The 23316-nt window shown below is 45.1% G+C and overlaps 1 protein-coding gene across 1 annotated transcript in view; it reads right to left on the reverse strand.

Moving 5' to 3' along the window:
* Positions 1 to 900: 900 nt before the first annotated feature.
* NCALD (neurocalcin delta) overlaps positions 901 to 23316 on the reverse strand; it is a 48405-nt gene continuing 25989 nt past the window's right edge. The window contains exons 2-4 of the mRNA XM_052704770.1: positions 16772 to 17168; positions 10820 to 10925; positions 901 to 9839 (exon numbers count right to left, since the gene is read on the reverse strand). Coding sequence (XP_052560730.1) covers positions 9742 to 9839; positions 10820 to 10925; positions 16772 to 17149 — 582 coding nt within the window. The 5' untranslated portion in view covers positions 17150 to 17168 and the 3' untranslated portion in view covers positions 901 to 9741. The remainder of the gene's footprint in view (positions 9840 to 10819; positions 10926 to 16771; positions 17169 to 23316) is intronic.

Genomic DNA, 23316 nt, shown 5'->3' on the forward strand with positions numbered 1-23316 from the left:
GAGGCTGTGAGAGGAGCAGCAGGAAGTGCTGCCACATGGGAACCGCCACAACTTCAGCAGTGCCCGTGTATCTGAGGCAGCTGGGTGTGCTTCAGCTGCCCATCACTGGCAGAGGGCAAACCCCTTGCCTCGTGTAGGGTTTAGCTGAATTTTTCGATGGCAGCCTACAGCTTGTGTCTCATATATGAAGTGCTGAGGCCGCTGTGTTTGTGCAGCCCGGAGCAGAGGAGCTGAGGGGAGGCCCGATGGCGGCTGCAGCTCCTCACAGGGAGCGGAGGGGCAGCGCTGAGCTCTGCTGTGTGACAGCGACAGGGCTGAGGGAACGGCATGGAGCTGCGTCAGGGGAGGGGCGGGTGGCGGTCAGGGACAGGGGCTGCAGCGGAGGGCGGCGGGCACGGAACGGGCTGCACGGGGCAGTGGGCACGGCCCCAGGCCGGAGCTCAGGGAGCGTTTGGGCAGCGCTCAGACACTGGGTTTGGATTTGGGGTGGGCCATTGAGCAGATGTTCCATCAGCCAGCACCCTCCGGTCCCTTTCAAGCTGATATTAACACACTGTTTCACAAATAAGGTGGGTTTTATTGATCTGAGGTGGAAACAAGCAGTGGTTTCAATTACCTCCCAATGGTATTTAAACTACTTTTAGCATCCTGGTGCTAATCCCAGCTCCAAATTTAACCCAGGTAAAAATGTGAGGAGCTTAAAGCAAATGCCTGCGGCTGCAGGAGGAAACAGCCGCCCTTGGAGCCAGCAGCCCTCCCACTGCCACGTGCTGCCTGTGCCCATGCATGGCTTAAGCCCTCACTAAGCTCTGGAAATTGACTTAGCTGGACACAGCCCAGCCGTGGGCAGGAGGGGGCCGTGGAGCTCCAGGCTGGAGAAGAACAGCACATCCACGTAGCTGGCTGCAGCAGAATATTTATTAGTAGGAAAGAACACTCAGGGGATTTCAGTAGGAGAATTTGCGTGAACCTTCAGTATCCACCGTACGTTGGTTGTCATTGAGATTGTTCAAGGTTACATATTTATATAAGAAAACAAAATAATTCATATTTAGGTGCAATCAATAGTTCCAGTATGAAAAAGCACCATGTCACAGAACAGTTTACAATACAAAATTCTTCAAAATCTAACATTTAAAAACAATATTTGTTCAACAGTAATAACAATACAGTAAAAAAATTCTTATTATTTCCCTTCAAACAATACTGCTTATATATTTTGGCACTGGAAAAGAAACTATCACAAACGCGCCTTTTAACCACACAATGCTGTTTTGTTGAGTGTCTATATAATGAAGAAAAACATGCTTTGAAGTCAGTCACTTTGTCAGGTGCAGTCTGAGCTGCTTTCTCCTTCATAAAGTTAAAAAAGAAAGGAAGAGGGGTCAGTAAGCTGCAGCATGTCTTGCCTTTTGGCCCAGGACACAATCGGGAGAAGCATCTCTCTCAGAGCCAGCCCTACCTGCAGGATGGGCACAAGGCCCTCTGAGCCTGCCTAGAAATGTGGATCAGAGCCCTCAGATGGCCCCATCCCACAGGAACTGACCCCAAACTCTATGGTAAGCACCCTAATGGGATTCTGACCTCACACTTGCGGCTCAGGCTAACATTTAACTACATTGCAACTTTAGTCCCAACTCTTGTCCCGATGCGGCCAACTGTGTCAACCCAGCTAGAGGTGACGGCAGCGGGGCTGGGTGCTGCTGGGAGGGACAAGGGCTGGGGACTGCTGTGTGGGTCTCACATCTGCCTGTGAATCAAAAGCTCGAGTCTGAGAGAGAGAGAAAGCCAGAAGCTCAGACTTTTCGGGAAGTTTCCACTCAGAACTGACCCCTGTGAAAATGGGAACGTGGTACTACACGTCAAACAACGGCGCTGTGTGCAGTTACAGCCCTTGGAAAGGCTGTTCCTAGTGAGCATGCAGTCCTTGGTGCTAGCTCTAAAAGCCAAACGAGAACAGAAAAAATCATTTTCAATACTTTTTACATCTTACATCAAAGATGCCACTACAAAAACACAATAATATCACACATTAATTAGTACAGTCTTAAAAATGCAAACCAACGCTGGAAAGACTTCCATACATTCTGCATATCATATGTACAGAAGAGAAGAGCTTCTCGAGAGGAGAGGGCAGTCAGAGAGAGATCATCTTTTGGGTATTTTTCTGAGGAAGTTGCATGATGCAAATACGTTTCAGCGTAAGAAAACTTTGCTGTGACACCAAAAATTCAGACGAGTCCTAGCTGGCACCGAGCAGCGGGGACGGGGTGCGTGCTGGGCCACAAACACAGACACAGCCTTCTGCCACACGGTCTCCTCCTATGACTTGGTCATCTGCTCTCCTTGTGGGGGTGGGGTTCACATGTCACTGCGAGTACACCTTCCTACAGCATGCAACAGCACAGAGACAAAGCCCGAGTGCTGCCTGCAGCCTTCCTGCAGGTACCACTGCCAGGTGTCCCTTTGGCGGTTCTGCCCAGTGAGCATCGGCTGGAGTCTCAGAGCATCACCGCAGGAAAACATGACAGAAGTGGAGAGAGAAGTGAGAACATCACAATAGCTATAGGCAACCACACGTGGGGCACAAACAGTTTGAGACAGCCATAAGAAAACGATGTGAACCAAATTCATTTCACTCATAGCTGTCCCTCTCCTTTCTGAGTTGCAAAAGTCTTTCTTAGGATATGTAGGTTTGCTTACAAAGAATTCTAGAGAGGTATTTGATTTTGCCAAGACACAGGATGTGCTGAACTCCGTGCTGCTGCAGTGAGTCTGCCCGTGGCAGCTTATTTAAAGTTGGGTTTGGTACCTCTGCTCTACGCTGCTGTGCAGGAGCAGCCTGGAGGCAGTGGTGAGAGAGCTCTCCCTATGGAATGGCCACGAACTCAATGGGAATGGGACACTTGGACTCATTCAGCTATTGGACACTCATTAACCTCTGCAGCATCAGACTTATTTGTCCAAATGTACACAGTCAAATCTACATCTATTTTATTTTCCATCTATTATATTATTCACTGAGCAATATTTAAAAATCAAGAGATCAAGTGCTTCTGTCAGAACGTACTCACAGCAGTCACCTTGGGTTCAAGTGCAAAATAGCACTGAATACACAAATAGAAACTACCAGAGTGTGTGGATGGAATTGGAGTGAGCAAGCGATAGAAGTAAGTATATTGAAATGCAACTCAGTCTGCTTGCAGGAAATGTGCCAACAAAAATAATCCCTAACTTCACTAAGCACTTCATTTTTAGTAGGCACTGCGAGCCCACCTTGCTCGTAATGCTCTGGCACCAAGATTTCTGCCAGTGTAGGGGCTGAGTGATAGCAGGCTGAATCGAGGAGGTTCCAAAATAAATAATAAAGCAAGAAAACAACTGAAAGATGAATAAGGAAATCAACCAGAAAATGCCAAAGAAACATGATCTTGTAGGGCACTCTGATGGCTGACATGCTGCGCAATGGCATTAGTCAGCTCCCTCAGACCCTCATCACATCGAAACTCTGGGGTTTGGTTTGGTTTGGGGGGGGGTTATTTGTTTGTTAGGCTTTTCTTTCATATCCTAATAAAAACTGCTTGGTTGTCCTGGAAACAGGAGAGAGTTCATGGTAGGGAATGAAAAGGTGGTGCTGGTGGCAAGGAACTCCAAGTTCTCCCCCAGGCAGCAGTGTGGGATCCATTAATCTTCCCTCTAAGTGCCGCCAATTAACAACACCATGGAAGATAAGAATTTAAGAGGATTTTCTCAGGTGGGTTTACTAATCGCCATCATCCCATTCAGTGGGGGAATGTGAGGCCAGCCCTGAATACCGCTCAGACCCAGTCCTGGCAAGCAGAGGAGCGGAGGCTGCACCTCAATACATGCTTTGGACAGGCGGCAGGAAGAGTTTCTGCCTGACCTTATTCTATTCTGCCAAAATTATCTCTTGGACCACAGCATCTGGATGCTCCAGGCAGCATCAGGGCACCGCATGCTGAATGGTGACGCATGGGAAGACACTGTTCCTGCAGGGAGAAATCAGCCCTCTGTGGAATAAGCCATGTGAGCAGAAGGCAATCGCTGGTCAGGTTCAGCCTGCAGTGCCTCAGCAAACACATCAGTGGTAATGAGAACCACACTGTTCCAGAGGTGCGGCGTGTTCTTGAAATGTTTAATACCACCACTGCTTAATAAGAGTAAATAAACAGTGTAGTTGGCAAGGTGCATGCAGGAGGGCCAGAGGCTGGGAAACAAACAGAAGCCGTTCTGAGTCAAGCCTGGCTCCTATGGCTGCCATAGGCACATGTTTGTTATTCATTTGGAGAGAGAGGGTGGGAATGGCAGCTGAGAGATGGGGCAAGGCTCAGAGCCTGAGTGCCTGTCCCAGGAGGGTGGGAGCATCTCTGCCTCTAGATCAGGGCAAGAGGGAAGGACCTCAGCTGTGTCTGAGCCATGCAGCAAGTGAATGCAATGGGAAGGGTACCAGATGGCATCCTTATGCCTAGACTCCAAGTCTCCAGCCTCAGCTTGTGGTGACCTGGGGCCCAGGTGGTCCTGTGGGCTGGAAAGGACAGAGGAGCTCTTCTGTGCTGCCTGTAGCTAATGGGGAGCTCCGCCCTGGGCTTCAGACCAGGTCTAAAGGTAGTGATGCAACTCACTGTCACTGCTCTTGTCTTTGCACGTTTCTCATGACAATCCTAGTTCTATTTTTTTTTTCCCTTGCTTCTTGTGCACTAGCCAACATTTTACAGATGATATCTTGATTCCAACTACGCATTAAATAGCAACGTGTGGGAGCCATGAGGAGATCTGACCTATGTATTCCCAGAAGCCTCTCACGTCTGGCTTGCCTGGCTGGTTCTGGTTAAGGTATGGAAAGCATTTCTCATGCTGTGAAAATCCCTATCTCTGAAACAATACCTATCTTGGTGTGAAGAATTTAGAACCAACAGCAACAAGAATGAGGCTGGAGCAAGGGATGTTGCCAGCTGAGACACCCAGTGTAACCAGGGATGAGTTCTGCAAAGGACAAGGAGGTCCCTTCACATCTGATGTTGTTTTTCTGTTCTCAGTGCAAGAAGGATCTAATAACCACTCCAGTGATGATCTTGATTCCTAATGTCAGTGCCTTCCACACCAATCTACAGCCCCTTTTTTTCTTCAACGCACCTGAAACAGCTGTTCTCACCTTCACTTGCCTGCAGACTGTAACCCCAGCTCTGAGAGTTAAATAGAGTTTCCCCCTTGTCCGCCACGGCCAAGAGGAAAGCTCCTGTCTGGAAGGTTTGCCTGCAGTTATACTTAGAAATGGAACCAACAGCTCCCAGGAGGAGCATATGGCATTTCCTATCTGGGGCACAGTGAACAGCTTGACTGCTGCCATGCAAGGAAGAGCAGAGCTACTCTGCTTCTGCAGCTGCACATTCATGCTAAAGGTGCTCAAAGAGTATTTTGCTAGTACCTCCGACTACATGCACACGACAGAGCTGCTCAGTTAGAAGATGCTGTGGTAGCCCTATCTCAGAGCTGTGGGGCTGGCGTGCCGCTGCTCTGTACCCTGTCTGCCTGCTGCACAGTCAGTGGAAAACTCAGAGCACTGCTCAGTTGCATGGAGCTTGCCAAGTTTCTCTGTGTTTCTGAACGCATGTTCTGCCTGTGATACCAAGGAAACTGCCTTCCTCCACTTCCACACTCCTACATGAGATCGCACCCAGTATGACACACATCTGAGTGGTTGTGCAAATGGCAGGTAGAATGTTCTTCTCCACTGGCCTTGCACCAGTTCCTGGACAACAAATTCCTGAGCCCGAAAACCGCCTGGTTGAATGAAACCTAAGCAGCACTGTGAGAGAAACACAAGGAGGTGCTGGCAGGGCGGCGCTGGGGACAGGTCTCACCCAGCCCTCTGTCAGCTCATTTTACTTCACATCCCTTCACCAAGCTTCAAAAGGAAACTTTAGGAGGGTGCTCCCTTTATCCCAACTGTGCTACATTGCTGCATGTGGGAGTTCCCTTCCCACAGCCACGTGTCCTTGGGAACCTGCCACTTGTCACCGTGCTGCCCTGCTCACATGTACCGAGCGGTGCGTGGCCAGCAGCCACACGCTCAGCTCAGCTCAGTCTGTGGATTAGGGCTCGACATCAGGTTACCGCCGCTCACCGAGTTTCCATGAGTCAGCTTAGCCCAGGTTTCTGCCCATCCATGTGCTTTCAGCCCATGGCAAATGCAAAGTAATACGACTTAACTTAGTCTGCTGTACAAGAAAACCAGGCTAAGCCCCAGCGTTACACGTTTTCCATCAGTGAGAAGGGCACAGCTCAGCTCATGGGGGCTGGGGATGGGTGAGCACGTTGTGTGCCCCCCGGCACTGCTTCTGCACACAGACCTCTTCCAGCCACAGGAGCCATGCACTTCTGGCTTAGTGTTTTAAGCTGCAGCGTCCTGAAAATGGGGACGTCATGCTTTCTAGCAGAGACCAACACAGGACATAATGCCTCAGCAATAACGTAAAAATCCTAAAAGCTGCTAAGAGGAACAGCACAGCGCCATTATCTCAGAAACATTTACTGCTTCGAACTCAAAGGTCTCCAAATAATGTCAGAACAGATCTTTCCTTGGCCCCTCTCAAGCTCACAACAACACACACATGCTGGTTTTACAAGGGCTGCAAGTAACACAAGCCATGAACTTTGCTTGGCATCTTCTGGCCCAGAACTTGGCAAGTTGGGAATGCTGAAAAAATGGGACTGGCATTTTCTGTGGATAGAGTCTAGAAGCTGAAAGTACTCGTTAACTCATTTGGATGATGCATGAGTGAAGGTTACCTTTTCCACACAAAAGTACTATTAGACAATGTGTCTACAAAACTGAGAGGTGACATGCAATAGCACATACAGTCTGCTAGCCTTCCTGTCCAGAAGTATTTTTAACTGATCTCTTGAAAGCATCTATCTTGCTGTGTTATCTTATATGGGGTGTGTCATTTTGTTTTCAAAAGGGTTGTAAAAGCAGTAATGACTGCAAACGTTAATGGCAGCAAAGCAGAAAGCCCCAATGCTGTGTGCAGCACCGCAGTTTTGCTGCTCTGAGGCCTGCAGATGCTCCCATAACCAGTTCAGCTACTGCTCACTTTGAAAGTACAGATGCAGGGAAAGAAAGGGACAGTAAATAGTTTAAAACAGTACCAATCCTCATCAGTAGTCAGGTAAAAGAATAATTTTAGTTCAGTCTCTAAATGTTTATACAATACTTTCATCTCCAGCTAAGTTCTCTGCAGCTGTAAGCTACCTCTCACTCTTCCAGACCTCGTGAGCTGTGGAAAGCATTACATCTCCACTGGTCTGCGGTCACACTGCAGGCTGTGCTCTCACACACACTCTGTACAGCACCAACACGTGAAATTTCCAAACTACCAAGAAAACCAAACTGAGATGAGGTTCTGGGCCAGAAATGTCTCAGGAAACTGAAAAGAGATGGAATGCAGACACTTAAATAAGACGCAAAGTTTTAAAAGTTACAATCACATTTTCAGATTCATCCCCAGCAAATGCCAGCTTCTGTGGGCCTGGGCTGCTGGGGAGCTGGAGGCCTGCACTGAGCCTGGAGGTGCTCTGTAGAATCTCTGCTTGTGGCAGCAAGTGGGGAGGTGACAGACACAGGTTTCTCCTAGGGAAAGGGAGGCTCAGGGTCTCCTTTGCAGGGTGAGATTTGTTCACAGGGTATCTGATGAGGGTCAGAGAGCAAGAGCTAAGGAACATTTTCATCAACTGTAAGAATCAGTGCAAAATGTGCCTGTGATGCTCAGAACAGCTGAAAGCACTAAGTATTGCAAGCTGTTCATGCCTGTGCACCTGTGTGCTTCTACCTTCTCACTTTTCCCCACACCCCTCTGCTCAGGATTTTAATTAGTGCCACGGCAATAAACTTTCGGTTGGCTTTCTGCAGTCCTTTGAGACAAAGGTGTGTGCCTGAACATATTTACTGAATGTAATTAGCCACTCACAATCGTTTTGGTACAACTGATTAGCAATGCCATTTTAAATTTATTTTCATTTTATTTTAATATGCTTTGCATATTCAACCTGGCAAAGGAAAGGATCATGAGAAATTAAGCCTTGGAATTTCTTCTCTCTTAGTTGTATATGCTACCTAGTGTTCAACAAAAAATTATTCACACTGCTACTTTTTCACGACTTCTAGTTAGTGAATCATCATCTGCAGAGCAGACTTATTTTACTTAGTTTATTTTAAATTAAGGCTACTGGGGATTAGCATCTACAAGGTCACTTGACAAAACGCCAACCTTGCCTGTCAGGCAAAGGTCACACTGCCAAGCTCACGGCTCCCCATGGCTGCGCGTTGCCCACATGGACACCTCGCCAGCAGGATCACAGAACAGCCTTCAGCTAATGACAGATTAACGCCAATTTAATCAGCGTAATGCCTCCAGTCACTAAAGCCTTTCTGTTGCAGCAGCACTCGTACAGTTACCAAGAAATCCCATGTCTGCGTCCTAGCTTGGAAAGCAGCAACTCTGACCGAAGGATAAAGGTTTGCAGCAGCAAATTTCAGAACTCCTGCATCTAGGCGAAATGATAAACATTCAACATTTCTCTCAGAGCTGATCTTTTTTTTTTGTTGTTTTGTTTTAATTTTTATATATATAAATATACCATAAAGCGTACCATTTCCTTGTTTTAGTACAGACTTTTGAACTTCACTGCAATGAAGGAAATATAAATGCTACAATTTTATGCTTAAAACAAGTTTTGATGACAGCCTTCCCCAAGGAGCAGGCCTGGAAACTGCATTAGCTATGTGGAGAGAGACAAAAACACCCCCAGAATGTCGTGCTACACGAGAACATTCCAAATAGCTGGTTTTCTTCGGTTCTAGCCACTCGCAGGTGTACATCAGTTCCTTGGCTGAATGCCCGCTCTCCTTAGCAGAAACTACTTTATTACTAACCTGAACGTTTCACATTCAACATGTATCTCCCTTAAATTCGTTGTCAATACCCAGTTTTTAATATCCATGTCTGCCTTTGCTGACCCCAAATGGCAAGAGGTATCGTCAGTTGTGGATTTTGGGATCAGGACTGCAAATTGGTGCATTTTCAGATAAAGCCATGTGAAATGAGCCACTGTAAACCAAGGAAAAACTGTTGATTGCATTATTTTTTTTTCTCCTCCTTCTCCTTTACAACATTGAAAATGTTCACAGCATTGAAACAATGAAGCGTAGGTGCAGGGGTGCAGACAGTGCAGCCCTCACCAGTCGTGCACATTCATCATCCTGTCTTTGAGCTTCACTGGTGCCTCCTGGGCAGGAGAGGAGATCCCAGGAGAGTCCTACCCCATCATAACTCTCTTGCTTCAATCTCAGCTACACTTTCAGGTCCTCTGGGTGAATACTCAGCTACTAAGCAGCAACCCAAAACCTGTCATAATGTCTTGTTGCCAAGGATTTGTTGTTGGTTTTGTCCTTCTCAAGTGTACTTTCCAAAACAGACACGTTAAAAAAAAAAAATCTTTAAAACAATGATAACACCACAATATCTGTTTAAAACAGTACTGCTCGTGCTCTGGACAAATTGTAAAGAGCAATTCAGCATTCTTATAATTAATCCACAACAAAAGAAGCTATAAGATGCCACAAAAGAAGGCATAATTGGCCATACAGAGGCAACACTACCATGAATGTTGTTTGGCAAGGAAAAAAAAAAAGCGGATACATAATTCATCCAAAGACTGGGTTCAGAATTGCCCGGCGCTGCTGGGATCACACTGCAGGAGTCTCACTATTGATGGGTCACTCTTGGCGCCTCGGATGAACTCTTCTAGGGAGAGTTTTCCTAGAAAAGAGACACGTTGACTTAGCATCCATGGACGGTCACTGCACACCTGCCAAGCCTGCAGAGAAGAGTGGTGGAAGGAAAGTGGCAGGGAGCAAGGGAAATCCCTGGGGGTGCACGGCAGGTGGGTGCTTTCTCAGAATGCTGGTTTGGAGGAAGGATGGAGAGAGGATGGTGGCTGCACCAGCAGAGGAGCACTTTCTGTGCTGAGCAGTCAGAAGCACTGATCAGGTGAGAAGACATGGGGTCACATCTCCTCCAGCAACATCTTGTTCCTGATGCCTTAGAGAAAGGCAGGAGTGTGCCCAAATCCTCCTACTCTGAGGTAGGGTTGAGCTAAGGCCAAACGTTCAAGCCCTGGTTATGATAGAGGTGAGGCTGAGTCACCTGAGAATCTCACACAAGGCTTGTGTTTCCTCCCACAGACCATGGAGAGACCTCTCCTTTTGAAAAGAGGCCACAGCCACACTGATTTTTCCCATAGTTCAATAACTTCTTTTTTTTTTTTCTTTTCTTTTCTTTTTTTTTTAAGGAAATACAACTTACTTTCATACAGAGTAGTGAGAAGATGAGTTGCATGTCAGAAATGCAGGGAAGTTTCACTTGTTTTGGATTCAACAACCACTCTACCAGGTGAGAGCAGACAACAAGGGCAAAGGTTTTTAAAAACCTAAAATACAGGCAAATCAATGCTCAACTCCTCAGTGGAAAAACTTAGGTGTTTATTCTGAGACTATCATCTCCTAGTGTGAAATCAGTGAACTGACAAGTAAAAAAAAATCATGTGAAACATTAAAGAACTGGATGTGGGTTTCTGAGCAGTGTTTTTGAGCATCACACAGCTCTAAGTCCCAGAGACAGCAGGGCAGCCTGCCTACAAAGGGGTGAGGAGAAATCCTTAGGCACCATGGCTTTGCCCATAAGGCTAGAGCAGGAGCAGTGAGGTTGAGGGGTCTGATGGCATCTTGCAGGGAGCTTACCATCACGGTTGGTGTCCATCTGGCGGAAGATCTTCTCTGTCCTTTTCTCTGGTGTTGACTCATCTTCTGGCATCTTCATTACAGAAGAAACCATCTTATAGATTGCCTGTGTGATATGACACGAGCAAAGAGCTGGTAAAAAGCACATTAGGTCAGTGTAGTGGTATGGTTACCACCTGGTGACCGAAACAGGCAGAAAATACCCTGGAAACATTAGCTGGGACATATTCTGTAGATGCTGAAGGGAGACACAAGTCTAGGCAGCTGCCCTCTTCAGTGGGATACTCATTTAGGAATTAAAGTGGTTCCTTATTTAGTCACAGTTAAACACAATCTCAGTTTGGACCAAGATTACATTTTGCCTTATGAGAACAGCCTTTGGATGAATTTATCACTTGGAGAGCACTTAGGCAGTGGCAGCTCCTGGGACCTGGGAGCAGAAAGACCACGAGGGTCTGTCCCATGCTCCAGCCCACCTTCATGCTGTGGGCTGCCCAGTGCTACAGCCCATTTCAGTCCTGCAGCCTCTCTCAGTGCCGTGGCCTTTCTCAGCACTTCAGCCACTCTGGCTCCATCTTCACCTCTCCTATCCCTCACCCCACTTTGTGTACCCATCTGCCTTCCCCACCCTCAGTCAGCATCCTGCCTGTGGGAGGGCAATGACTCATCCCCACCTTTTCTGAAAATAAGGAAGGCTTGGCCAGCAATGAGATGGCCTTCTTGTGTGCCTACAGAGCTAGAAAAACACCAATCATAATTTGTTCCACACAGAACAGATGTCTTGGTCCCACCCACTGTGGTTCTTTGCATGGACTGTCACATGTGATCCTAGCTGCCCCTAGAAGAGAAGTGATGTTAATTTTAAAACAAGAAGCAGTGATGATCTCTTCACCTCATCCTCTTGCCCTGCAGGCTGAATCATTGTTGCAGTACCCAGAAGGCTCACTGAAGCTCCTCTGCCTCACTTTCTATCCATGAAAGCACTCTGCCTGCCACACTCCAATCTTCTGGTCGAGGATCCCTAGGGAACAGCCCCAAGAGTGGTTCACCAGCTGGAGGACACTGCTGAGCAGCACGTTCTACATGCAGACCAACGAGCACCCATTGCCTCAGCCATCTCACTGGCTTCTTCTCTGAGGGCAGAGCCAGCTCACCTTTCAAATTGCCTAGCCTTTAAATAACTTGAAGCATAAACACCCCAAGAAAGGCATTTATCTGTTTAATTAAATATTCATCACTTATGCTCAGCACAGTCAAACATCTGCTCTTTCAGTTATGCCACCAAAACCGAGGCTGCAGATTTCCTCATCTGCCATCTCCTGAGACTGTAATGCTGCTTACAGATCATGGTAGAATAACAATTCAGCATGGTCAGTTGCTGGCTGAATAGGAAGGTGGTGAACACTCTTTTAATCATCATAAACTAGGCTGCGGGAATGCCCAAAGGATCCCAAGGAATTCAGGGTTCAATAGTACGAGCTGCAGAACAGACAGGGATGCTCTCCACTCAGCCTTGACTATCAGATGACCAAGACAATAGTAGAAGGGATGAACATGGGAGCAAGTGGACATCAGGATAAAGGAGATGCAGGAAGGAGGGAATAGAGGAAAAGAAAAAACAAAGGAGAAGGCGGTCAGTAAGAATCTGCACTTGCTTCATCCCGATCAGCATGTGAGCCTCTCAGGGGTTAGAGCAGAGATGAGGTTCATAAAACTGCCATGTGTAAGCATCTTAGGCTGTCTAGCTTTTGTCTGAGGGAGGAAGAGGTGGAGAGGTCATTCCATTGCTCAGGGTGAGAGGACAGCAAAGCAAAGAGTCTGTATTGAAAGTGTGGGAGGAATGCCCTGGAGCAGCAGTGCAGGCATGTTTACTTTGGTCAAAGTAACCATAGTAAGAATTTGCAGATTTTTAGGACAAAAAAAAACCTCTTCAAGATGACTTCATCCCACAGGGTCCTTTTCACAGAGGCATGTGAAGGGAATAACAGATGAGATATTCTAGGAAAGCCAGATGGGAATAACATAGTAAGCATTCCTTTCATGCTGAAAATGGTTCCTCTGGACAAATTCTTCTGTCCTTACTCAGAAGTTCAGTGGGAAGTTTTCCCAAAGTAAAAGCCAGCTAAAACTGATTCAGAATCTAGAGATTTGCCCCAGATTAATTCATTGCAGCTACAAAGAGCTTTTTATTACTGATTTGAAAGGCGAGTCTTGAAGGAAGCGGGTTTCATGCAATTACCCTGTGGAACTTGGCTGTGCCAACCCTGGGCTGCATAATCTGGCACTGAAAGGCTGTGGGAGCTCCAATCCACATGGAGAACAATTGCTCAGCCTCACGGCACAGGAGTAGAAAGCCACCGGTACCTGGTACACAGTGCAAGGTTTGGAGCTGGTCATTTATCAGTTCCCAGGTGGACTTCTGCCAGGACGCCCTCTTCAGCTCCTATGCACCCCTGCATGCCACTAATCACAGGCTCCACTTTCATCCACTGTCTGGTTCTTCCCTGAGCTCTTCCCTGTCATGTTCCACCTGCATTTATATCATCTGCAGTGGGTGCTTTAGAGCAAGTCTCACCTATTCACCACTCGTTGCTCCCAGCTGCTGCTCAGTGTAAAGCCAGTGGCACTGCTAAACACTGTCCAGAAATCTCTCTGAGGTCTATGATTTCTTGCTGGAGCTGGCAAAGTGTTGAAGTGCTCCTTACAGTGATGGCATGATGACAGCACAAATGTTGAGGCAATCTTTTTTCCTCAATCAAAATTAATTTGACATCTAGAAATCTCACAAAGTGAATAAAGAACCTGAAAAAATTGCTTTCCTATTAATCCCACTGGGATTGGCAGCCCTGCACATAGCAGGAACGTTGAAACTAGATAATCATTATGGTCCTTTTCAACCCAGGCCATTCTGTGATTCTATGATTCTATGATTTTTGATACTATGTTTACAGAAAGCTGTATCAGCTTCTACTTCTTCCCATATCAGCTTTTGTTTCCTCCTGGCCCAGCAGGTGAAATGGGTGTACTTCATTTTGTATTAAGCTGGAAGTGTTATTCTCGCCTCTTGTCTTAGGACTCTTAATGTGAATCCCATGATTCCATACTATGAATAAAATGCACCCCCAATGCAGGGCTTCCATATTTTATTTGAATTTTATTTGCAATAGATTCTTGCCAAATACATCCAGTTTCAGCCAGGGGAATAAAAACAAAGCTTCTACCTGGATTGCTGTTATTTTGGAATGTTCTGAGATTTAGAATTATGGGTAAACACATGAGAGATGTGAAAAGCATTTCTAGAGCAGTAGAACCTGTAGCAAGGTCAATCAGGAGGGCAGGCTATGAAGCCTCTTCCTGCAGTACATTGCAGATGTGCTGTGACTGGCAGTAGTATTAGAGAGGCTTCAAAAGGTTCTGCTCATATTGCTGTTAGTGGTACTAAGAAGGAAAACGTATGTAACTATCGGCATTACAGAGAAAATGGCTGTGGAGAAATAGCTTTCCAAGCACAAAGAAAACAGACTGAAAAAGATGAGAAGCTTTCCATGCTTCTTTTCCACATTATTTCAAATGCAGTAATCCCAGGGCACCCTGGAGCTGTAAGTAGGGGCAGCATTTTTCAGGGAAACTACTATTTAAATTGGTTGCATTTTTTTTTCCATTCATTTTGATATATTGTCTCAAACAAGAATCTAGATGAAAACAGAGTAAACTCTGCTATATCAATATGCAAATGTATGCTAGATAAGGGACTTGTAATAGGTTCCTCTGAGACATACAGCAGAGATATTAGAGAGTTGTGTTTTTCACAGTCAGCAGCTGAGGGCATCCACAAAGACATTCAATACAGAATCCTGTCTTTCCATATTAAAAAAATGATCATCTTTCATAAATGAAAGTGATAGTTACTAGCTGCTTTTTTATAAAGCTGATCAGTGTACATCAATGGAGCCTCTTGATAAAGCAAGAAATGGCACTTCCTGCCTGATTTCAGATCTCAGCTGAATGTACTTTCAGAAACCATGCAACAAGTCATAGAATAATAGAATCATAGAATGGCTTGAGTGGGAAGGGACCTCAAGGATCATGAATCTCCAACCCCCCTGCCACAGGCAGGGCTGCCAGCCTCCCCATTTAATACTAGACCAGGCTGCCCAGGGCCCCATCCAACCTGGCCTTGAACACCTCCAGGGATGGATGGGGCATCCACAACCTCTCTGGGCAGCCTGTTCCAGCACCTCACCACTCTCTTGCTAATCCTACCCAACAGGGAGGAGCTAAGGGCTCCCACTGCCTCCTACACTGCAGGTTCACTTTGAGATGCATGCAGCATGGTTGTAAAAGATAGTGCTATAATTTGATACCAAGATGATGACAAAGAAGGCCAAGCATTTCAGCCTCAAAGCACGCTGGTGAGTAGGTTTGTGGTCACTGGGAAAAGCTGCTATTTCTGCTGGTCCCTGCTTGGATCACCACAGAGATTCCAGCCATCCATACTTCAAATTTGACATGAACACACTTGTATCCTTGTTCTCTGTATCTGTAAACCTTCTTATTTGGCAATGTATGTTGCTACTGGGCACTTAGGCCTCCTGTAAACACTTGTTGGCAGCCTTTGGTTTGTCTCCTCCCAAGCAGAAGGCACTGGCTAGGGCTGGGATCCCTTGGTCTTTGCTTTGTGTTTTCTTAGTTCTTTGGGGATTCTCTTTTTATTTTTCGTATATGAGAAGTATAGCTAGAAAAAATGTATTTGGCAGCCTGTTACCCTGCCCGTGGGAGTGGAAGATTTGAAGGAATAGAGTTTCTTCTAAAGCAAATATTCCACTGCACCAAGACTGGGTGGTGTCTGCTCACTCGGGGCAGCCCTGCTTCTTACCCCAGGAATTGGAACACAAAATAAAATTGGTGGAATACAACACAAGAACTCTACATTTGCAACGGAGCCACATATCTGTTATTACTGAAGAAGTGTGTTTTTACAGTTTGGAGGACACAGAAAATCCTGACAGAAAGACAAGGGCATCACACATTACACTGATTCCATACACACAGCTTGCTATCACAGGCTGTAATTTGTGTGTATTCTTTTCCCTTCATTTCTAGTACAAATACAAATCTGAATAATACAGTACATAGCGAGCACTGCAAAATTCCCAATGAAATGAAGGATCTGATAACATGATTTTTTTTTTTTTTTTGAGCAATGCTGCATTACACAGACTCAAGCTGTGTAAATGCACTACTGTACCAAAAATGTTTTAAAGCATTGAGTAGAGTGATGGAGTGATGTTCCTCTGGGACAAAAACATGTTAGAGAAAGACAGAATGAGGTGGGACTCCTATTAACAACACAAAAAAAATGCATTCAAAAAGTAGTGTATGGAAACTTCATCTATCCAAAGAAGGTTTATCTCTACTGGCAAGTTAATATGAAGATATCTGGTACTGCATTAAGTATGCAGACCATGCTGGAATTAGACAGTTAGATGTGTTTTAAAATACACGGGCTGTTTTTTCATAACATGATTTCAAAGCAGATTTCTTATTGAGGGAGCCTGCCTTTCTTAAAAGTAGGCTAGCTGGTTAATCTAAGATACCTGCTTGGTCCAACTGTAATTAACTGTAATTAGTTGGCAGTGATTTCCCAGAGGGCAGAAGCACACTGATCAGCAGGCTAACTGCTCTGCTCTGGCTCAGCACAGCTCCTGGAGGAGAGCTTCATATGCAGTGTATCACTCAGAAAAACTTAGCTTGGATATCTACTGCTGTAGGATGAATTGCGACAAACCTTTGCCAAAAGAAATAGCATTTTTACACTCAAGCATTACACAGAGAACCCAGAACATCAACCCCCAGTGCTGCCACAGCTTTTCACCCAGCTCTCATGCTGGCATCGCTCCATAGTTTCTTTGGAATGAGGGAGGCGAAGGGGTGCCGTTGAGCAGCACGTACCTGTACGATTTCCAGCATCTCTGACTTACTGATGTAGCCGTTCCCATCGAGATCGTACATGCTGAATGCCCACTTCAGCTTCTGCTCCAGTTTACCTCTTGATGTTACGCTCAAGGCTATGATGAATTCTCTGAAATCTATTGTCCCATCTCCATTGGCATCGAAAGTGCGGAATACGTGTTCCGCAAACTTAGAAGCGTCCCCATAAGGGAAAAAGTTCCCATAGATTTTTTTAAACTCCTCCATGGATAAGTGTCCACTCGGGCAGTCTCTCAAGAAGCCCTTGTACCACTCCTGGATCTCGTGTTCTGTAAAGTCTGTACTTTCTAGCAAATCTTGCATGACTTCGGGGCGTAGCTTGCTGTTTTGCTTTCCCATGTTGGTGTCCAAATATTACCTACAGAGGAAAAAAAACCCTTCATTTTAGTTATAATAGTTATTAACATTTGACATTATTAATAACAATTAGATTGAAGGCTGCAAAAGAGCAGTGTATTGGAGTTTTCTGACGATGGTTTGCACTTGGGAATCAACTGAAAATTTTTACAGCGTCTCCTACTACAAGCACACTCTGAAAAAACTAACAAGCCTCTCCTACATGTTATTTATTTTGCACTTTCACAGCATGGAGAACTGTTGTTGCACTGAATTTATTGCCATCCTACTTTCCCTTTTAAATCACCATGTAAGCAATGGATGATGTGAGGTGCATGCTGACTGGTAGCTGTTTGCTGCAGCACATCCTCCAGCCAACCCAAATGGCTCACGGACCTTACCCCAAAAAGCTGCTTTCTATTTTATTTTATTTTTTTGTTTGTTTATTTGCAGGCTGCTGCAAATAATTGTTTTTACTTGCTCCAAAATGGGATCAGAGTGCACCTACCAGGGGCACAGAAACCAGGAGCTCCAAAGAACTTCTCGACACATCTTCACGAGTCAGTCAGCACCACCCATAATTTGCCTCTCTTGTTCGGCATGGACCAATTCCCATTTGATTTCAAATGCAGATAAAATCTGGGAAGATTTTGTGAGTGGTGGATTCCCCTGCCCCAAACGATGAGGGGTTTTTGTTTTTGTATTTGGTTTTTTTTTTTTTTTTTTTTTTTGGTTTGCTTGTATAAAATTCTCCTTGTAGCCAGAAAATGGAGTTATTACTGAGTAATAGTAGCCTGGGTGGTCATGACTCTTTGAAAATGAACCTTTTTTAAAAAAGGGAGAGGAAAAAAATGAAGCATCTAGACAACAAAATTGGAAATTCGTTTTACTGAAATTAACCATTAAGAAAAAATCTTTTATCTCCACCATTTCAGTTAAATCACTTTAATTATATCTTATTTAAGGCAAGTTGCTACATATCGCACTGTGCAGCAGATTTACTAATGATTGAAGGTGTTTGGATTTTAAGTCTCAGAGTCTGAGTGTGTTGGCTCCAAAGGACAGCACATCATTTTTCCTGGAAGGTTAGCATTATACCTGAACTGTGGGAAGATACGCTTTGTCTACAGAAATCTGCCTGAGAATTTATCAGGGGAATGACAGTCACAACTAAAATCTGATGTGTGGACAAGTTAAGTAGAATTGCAAAATAATTTATACAAGACTCCCACGCTGTTGTCAGATCAGAATCTCTGAGCTGCTGAGATGGATTTACGAACGATGCCTGGAGTGGCAAATGAATGTTCAGTAAAATGTCCTTTCTAGATCAAGATAATACTTTTAAAAAACATAGAATAAAACAGAATCATTAAGTGACAGCAGCAGCTAGTGAGAAATGTACTATTATTTGAAGCTCAGCTCCTGCCTCTCCTATGTGACACTAGGAAAGAGAAATAGGGGCTCCCCCTAACTGATGTTTATTACTTCCTGTGGAAAGAAGTTGAATTTGAATTCCTCAAGGCAGCTGGAGGACTGCCTCCTTTGTCTCCTATGTTCTTGAACCACAGCAACCTAAAAGCTTTATTTCTCAGAGATGAGATGGCGGAATCCATCTTAGATCTGCCCATGCCTCCACAGGCTCCACCAGCTGCATGTCTGAGCCCCTAGAGCTGACAGAGAGGATGCTCCCTGCTCATGAACAGGAGGCTGACACACTGAGGAGTCCTGCCTGCTGGGAGCTCCTCCATCTTCTGCCCACCTCCAGGGTCTGCACAACTAGCTCAATCCAAATGATGTCTTTTCTTCTCAAAGGATCTCCAAAACACTTCGAAAGTGGAAGATGCTACCTCAAAGATAATTTTTTCCTATTACTTTTCCTCCTGATGAAAACCTACCATATAGTCCTTCAGTCATCTAAGATCTTAATACCCTGAAAATGTCAGAAATGTCCCTGTTCTGTAGACCCAGTCCAACAGCTGAGTGTTGTGTTGCCTTCAGTGGGCTTTGGTTGGGATCCCCACTAAACAGCATGGAGCAAGTAGAGTATACAGATTATACATTATACACAGAGTATACATTAGACACACTTGTGCTAAGCAAAATGGCAGGAGCAGGATCTTCTGTATGGATAGAAAAGCACCTGGGCAAGTGAAACGGCAAGTCTTAGTTTAAAGCAGCATCAGTTTAGCAAAAGCAATCCAGCAAAATCCCACAGCAGTTAGCATCTATCCGTGCCTGCAGCCTGCAGCCGCCCCACAGCCCCAGGGCTGCATGTTCTGCAGACGTTGGAGGAGGGAGGGAAGATCTCTGAACCATGCACAAGCCAGCTGTAGTGGGAGTGAGCTGGCATTAGCAGCATAATCCCTTGCTGCTTTTTAATACCTCAAACATTTGAGAATGCAGAACTCAGCCTGCACACTTCCAGTCTGGAGTCTTATGAATATAGTATCCGGTCTCTGGCCTTCATGAGATACCCAACACTGAGTTTCAGACCACAAAACAATGCATTTATAGCTGATAATGCATTTTTATCAAGGAACTGAAAAAAATAGGATAACAGAATGCACTGCATTTTATTGGTAGCTGCAAAACATTGCCATCAGAAAGAAATCTGTTCTCCAGTCATGAAGGGAGAACAAATAGTATGTGGTTCAGCAAGGGGCAGAAACTCATAGCCACTGTGATACCAGGCAACACAGTCAAAAGCCATAGAATTATTCTTGAGCCCACTTGCAATCAATTTGTTTCATGGTCCTTGCCCTCCAATTTGTTTGTTATTAATAGGTCCTGTTCTAGGAACCACAAATATGGGATTTATTGTGCCCATTCCATCAACAGCAGATCAAAATGCCTTTGCAACCAAGTACAGAAAATCCTTGAAGACACTCAAAGATCCCCATAATCACTTTGTAAACTGCTGCCTGCCTCTTCAGGATAGATTGCATTATGGGCAGAGCACAGTGAGCTAAGAGACTTCCAGTCAGCAATGGCAGCAATAAATGCAAAGAGTGAAATAAATCTGAATCTGCTCAGGCATTTTCCCCATATTTTATCACCTCTTGAAGATCTCTCAAAGTTCTAATAAATTGTGAGGTGCAAATAATTAAAGCAAGTAAGTAGTGAATAGCAATCAATGGCAAAGTAAAGCACTGACAATCCTGAAAAATAAATACTGGAGGTATACAAAACAAAGAGATTTGTTTTTTAATGATGATGTTTACTTGCAGTTTCTCCCTCTGATACAACAATGCTGGATTTAATGGATGTGAATGACTGCTGTGTGGGACAACACGACACAATAATATTGTGATGCCTTATTTCTGAGGCATCACAATTTTATTTGGCAAATTATTTGGTATTGGTGATGATTTATGGCTGGAAAGGTCAATCTCATTTCAGCCCACAGAAGATCAGAAAGGAAAATGCCACTGCTGGGTGACTGCTATGAGAAGAATCTGTTTGCTGGTTACTGTAGGAAATGCGTAGAGAATGCTCCATACATCAAGTATTTAGAGCTAGGTCTAATCAGGCCTGGCTGTGAAATTTTTCACAAGACAGAAGACAGAGCTCTTCGACCATCAGAATGCTATGGCAATTCCAAGAGAACAAACAAAAGTAGTGATGGGTTTCTCCAGGATCACCTTTCGGTGCAGCGCAGCACACTGCACAGATGGACATCGGCGCTGATCCAGCCTTCCCAAGCACAGCCCTGACTGGGCAACAAACCCTTCTGCTGCTTTTATTCCATTTTATTTTCTTTTGGAGCAGTACCTCAGAACATATTTTTGAAAGAAAATACAACTTACTACAAATCACACAGGGACCTCAAAAAATATTCATGCAGATTAAAATTCTCAGCCTTGCTGCTCTCAGTTTATCTGATGATATTGGCAAACAGCAGGAAAATGGATAAAATTCACAAGCAAGATTCATTAAAAAAATCTGACATTCTGTTATGAATATTCACAAGGAAGAGCAGTAAACAGATTTGCAGTGCAGCATAACAAGTACACCATGCCTAAAACACCCAGCACAGAGTAGAACTTTATTGTCCTTCAGCCCCTCAAGGGGACCTTCCCCTGCAGAAATAGCCCTTTGAACAGCACTCGCTCCTGGGTTTCCTGCTACAGCCCCCAAGAGAAACCAAGGACAAGAAGTAACAACAAAACCTTTGCGGCTCTTCTTGAAGCAGGGTGGGCAGCCCAAGGAGGAGCAGCTGCACAGTGTTCATGAGTTGCAAACTTGGAGACACTTATGGATATTGAACATCAAAAGCCCAGGCTTTTATCCCTGCAGATTTACCCTTGCAGAGAAATGTTACAGCTGCTCCACATCATCTCCTGTTTCTTTTTATCATAATTCCTTCATGCATTTTAGCAATGAGAGCTGGAGAGGGGAGTGGGAAAGGACAAGGAGCAGAAAGGCACTGCCCCTGTCAACAAATGCTAATGCACTACTATCAGGATCTTCAGAATCAGTGGCAGATGCTAGATAAGAGCTCATCACGTTACTCTCAGCAATGCAGTGCTGTAGACACAAGCGCTCAGAGGGTTAATGCCCTTGTGCCCCCTTGCACAGAGCAGATGTCTGAGTCCAAACTGCTTCCTGCAAGGCTGAGCGTGTGGTACAGGAAGATATGACTAGGTGTATTTCTGCTATTAGGAGCTGAGGGGAAAGATTGCATTATGCAGATATGCAAAGTGTTGTGCAGTAACTGCACTTGTGTTCATGGTCGGTAACACTTTCCATTTTAAAGCCCTGCTCATATAAACTTATCTGCTGCAGAGAACTATTCCTGCTCTTGCTCATATAACGGGCTCTGTCTCGCCATCTCAATCCATCAGGTTTGGGTTGCACAGGAGCATCAACCAGATTTGCTCTCCAGCTGCTGGCAGTCAGCTGCTTGCTGCTGCCTGGGGAGCAGTCAATCCACACAGATGGTGAGGTCACAGAATCATTAAGGCTGGAAAAGATCTCTAAGGTCATCCAGTCCAACTACCAACCCACTGACAATGTTTCTCAGTGCCACATCCACGCTTCTATTTAAAATCTCCAGGGACGGTGACTCTACATCCTACCTGGGCAGCCTTTTCCAATGCACTACCTCACTCTGAGAACTGTCTCCTAATACCCAACCTGAATCTCCCCTGGCACAACTTGAGGCCATCACCTCTCGTCCTATCACTGTTACCTGGGAGAAGAGGCTGACCCCCACCTTGCCACCTTGCTTTTCGGGCAGCTGTAGAGAGCAATGTGAGCCACCATGAGCCACCTCTTGTCCAGACTGAACAATTCCAGTTGCCTCAGCCATTCCTCATAAGACTTGTGCTCCATACCTTTCAATCTCTACCACTTCAAAGAGCAGCTCAACAAGAGCTCTTTAGGAAGGTTTTCTACTCAGTTAGGTATAACCCCTGTTTTCATATAGGCTTAGACAAGTAGTGAAGACTTCCAGAGAAGTGACTGCTGGAACTGTGCATAAAGAAGTCCACCTTCCCAAGCGCTACAATGACCTTCCAAGGGGTACATAGCGAGCCTGAACCCTATGCTTCCCCATGCATGTGAGGGGAGCACGGCTGTGTGCCTGGGACTTATCCAAAGTACTTTGGTAAGTGAGAAGAAACCCATCACCCTATGAGCTGTGTGAAAAATAACGCAGTATGTGCTGATTAGTCATCCTACAGGGCTGCCCAGCAAAGGCCTCACCCACCCAGCACAGCTGAACAGTAATGTTTCTGGTGCTGAATGAGAAATATGGAGACAAAAAAGATAACAGAAATCAAATAAAAGAAGACCTCACACAAATTTAGCTAAGACCTCTTCCCAGGCTCCCAAAGAGTCTCCCTATTTCATTTCATTCTTTCCCTCATTGTTTAAGGACCCACTGCAATAAAAATCATGATGACATGCATGTACTTTTTGGTTCATAATTATTCTTTTATGTAGAACTGAGGAATGGCAGTTCACCATAGGCTTTGTAAGAAATAAAATACTGATTTTTTTCATTAATCCTGGATAGAGCCACCTCAGGTCTTTACCATGACTAACTCTTTGTCTTGGCAGACTTGAGACGACCCTTTTGTGCATTAGACATATATTTATATAGATTTGATTTCTTCAAACTCGAGGAGTATTGTTGCAGAAGTGTGCTTGCCTTTGCCCAATATTTC

The sequence above is a fragment of the Tympanuchus pallidicinctus genome, unplaced genomic scaffold (assembly GCF_026119805.1).
Source record: "Tympanuchus pallidicinctus isolate F22 unplaced genomic scaffold, pur_lepc_1.0 scaffold5, whole genome shotgun sequence".
Classification (NCBI taxonomy): domain Eukaryota; kingdom Metazoa; phylum Chordata; class Aves; order Galliformes; family Phasianidae; genus Tympanuchus; species Tympanuchus pallidicinctus.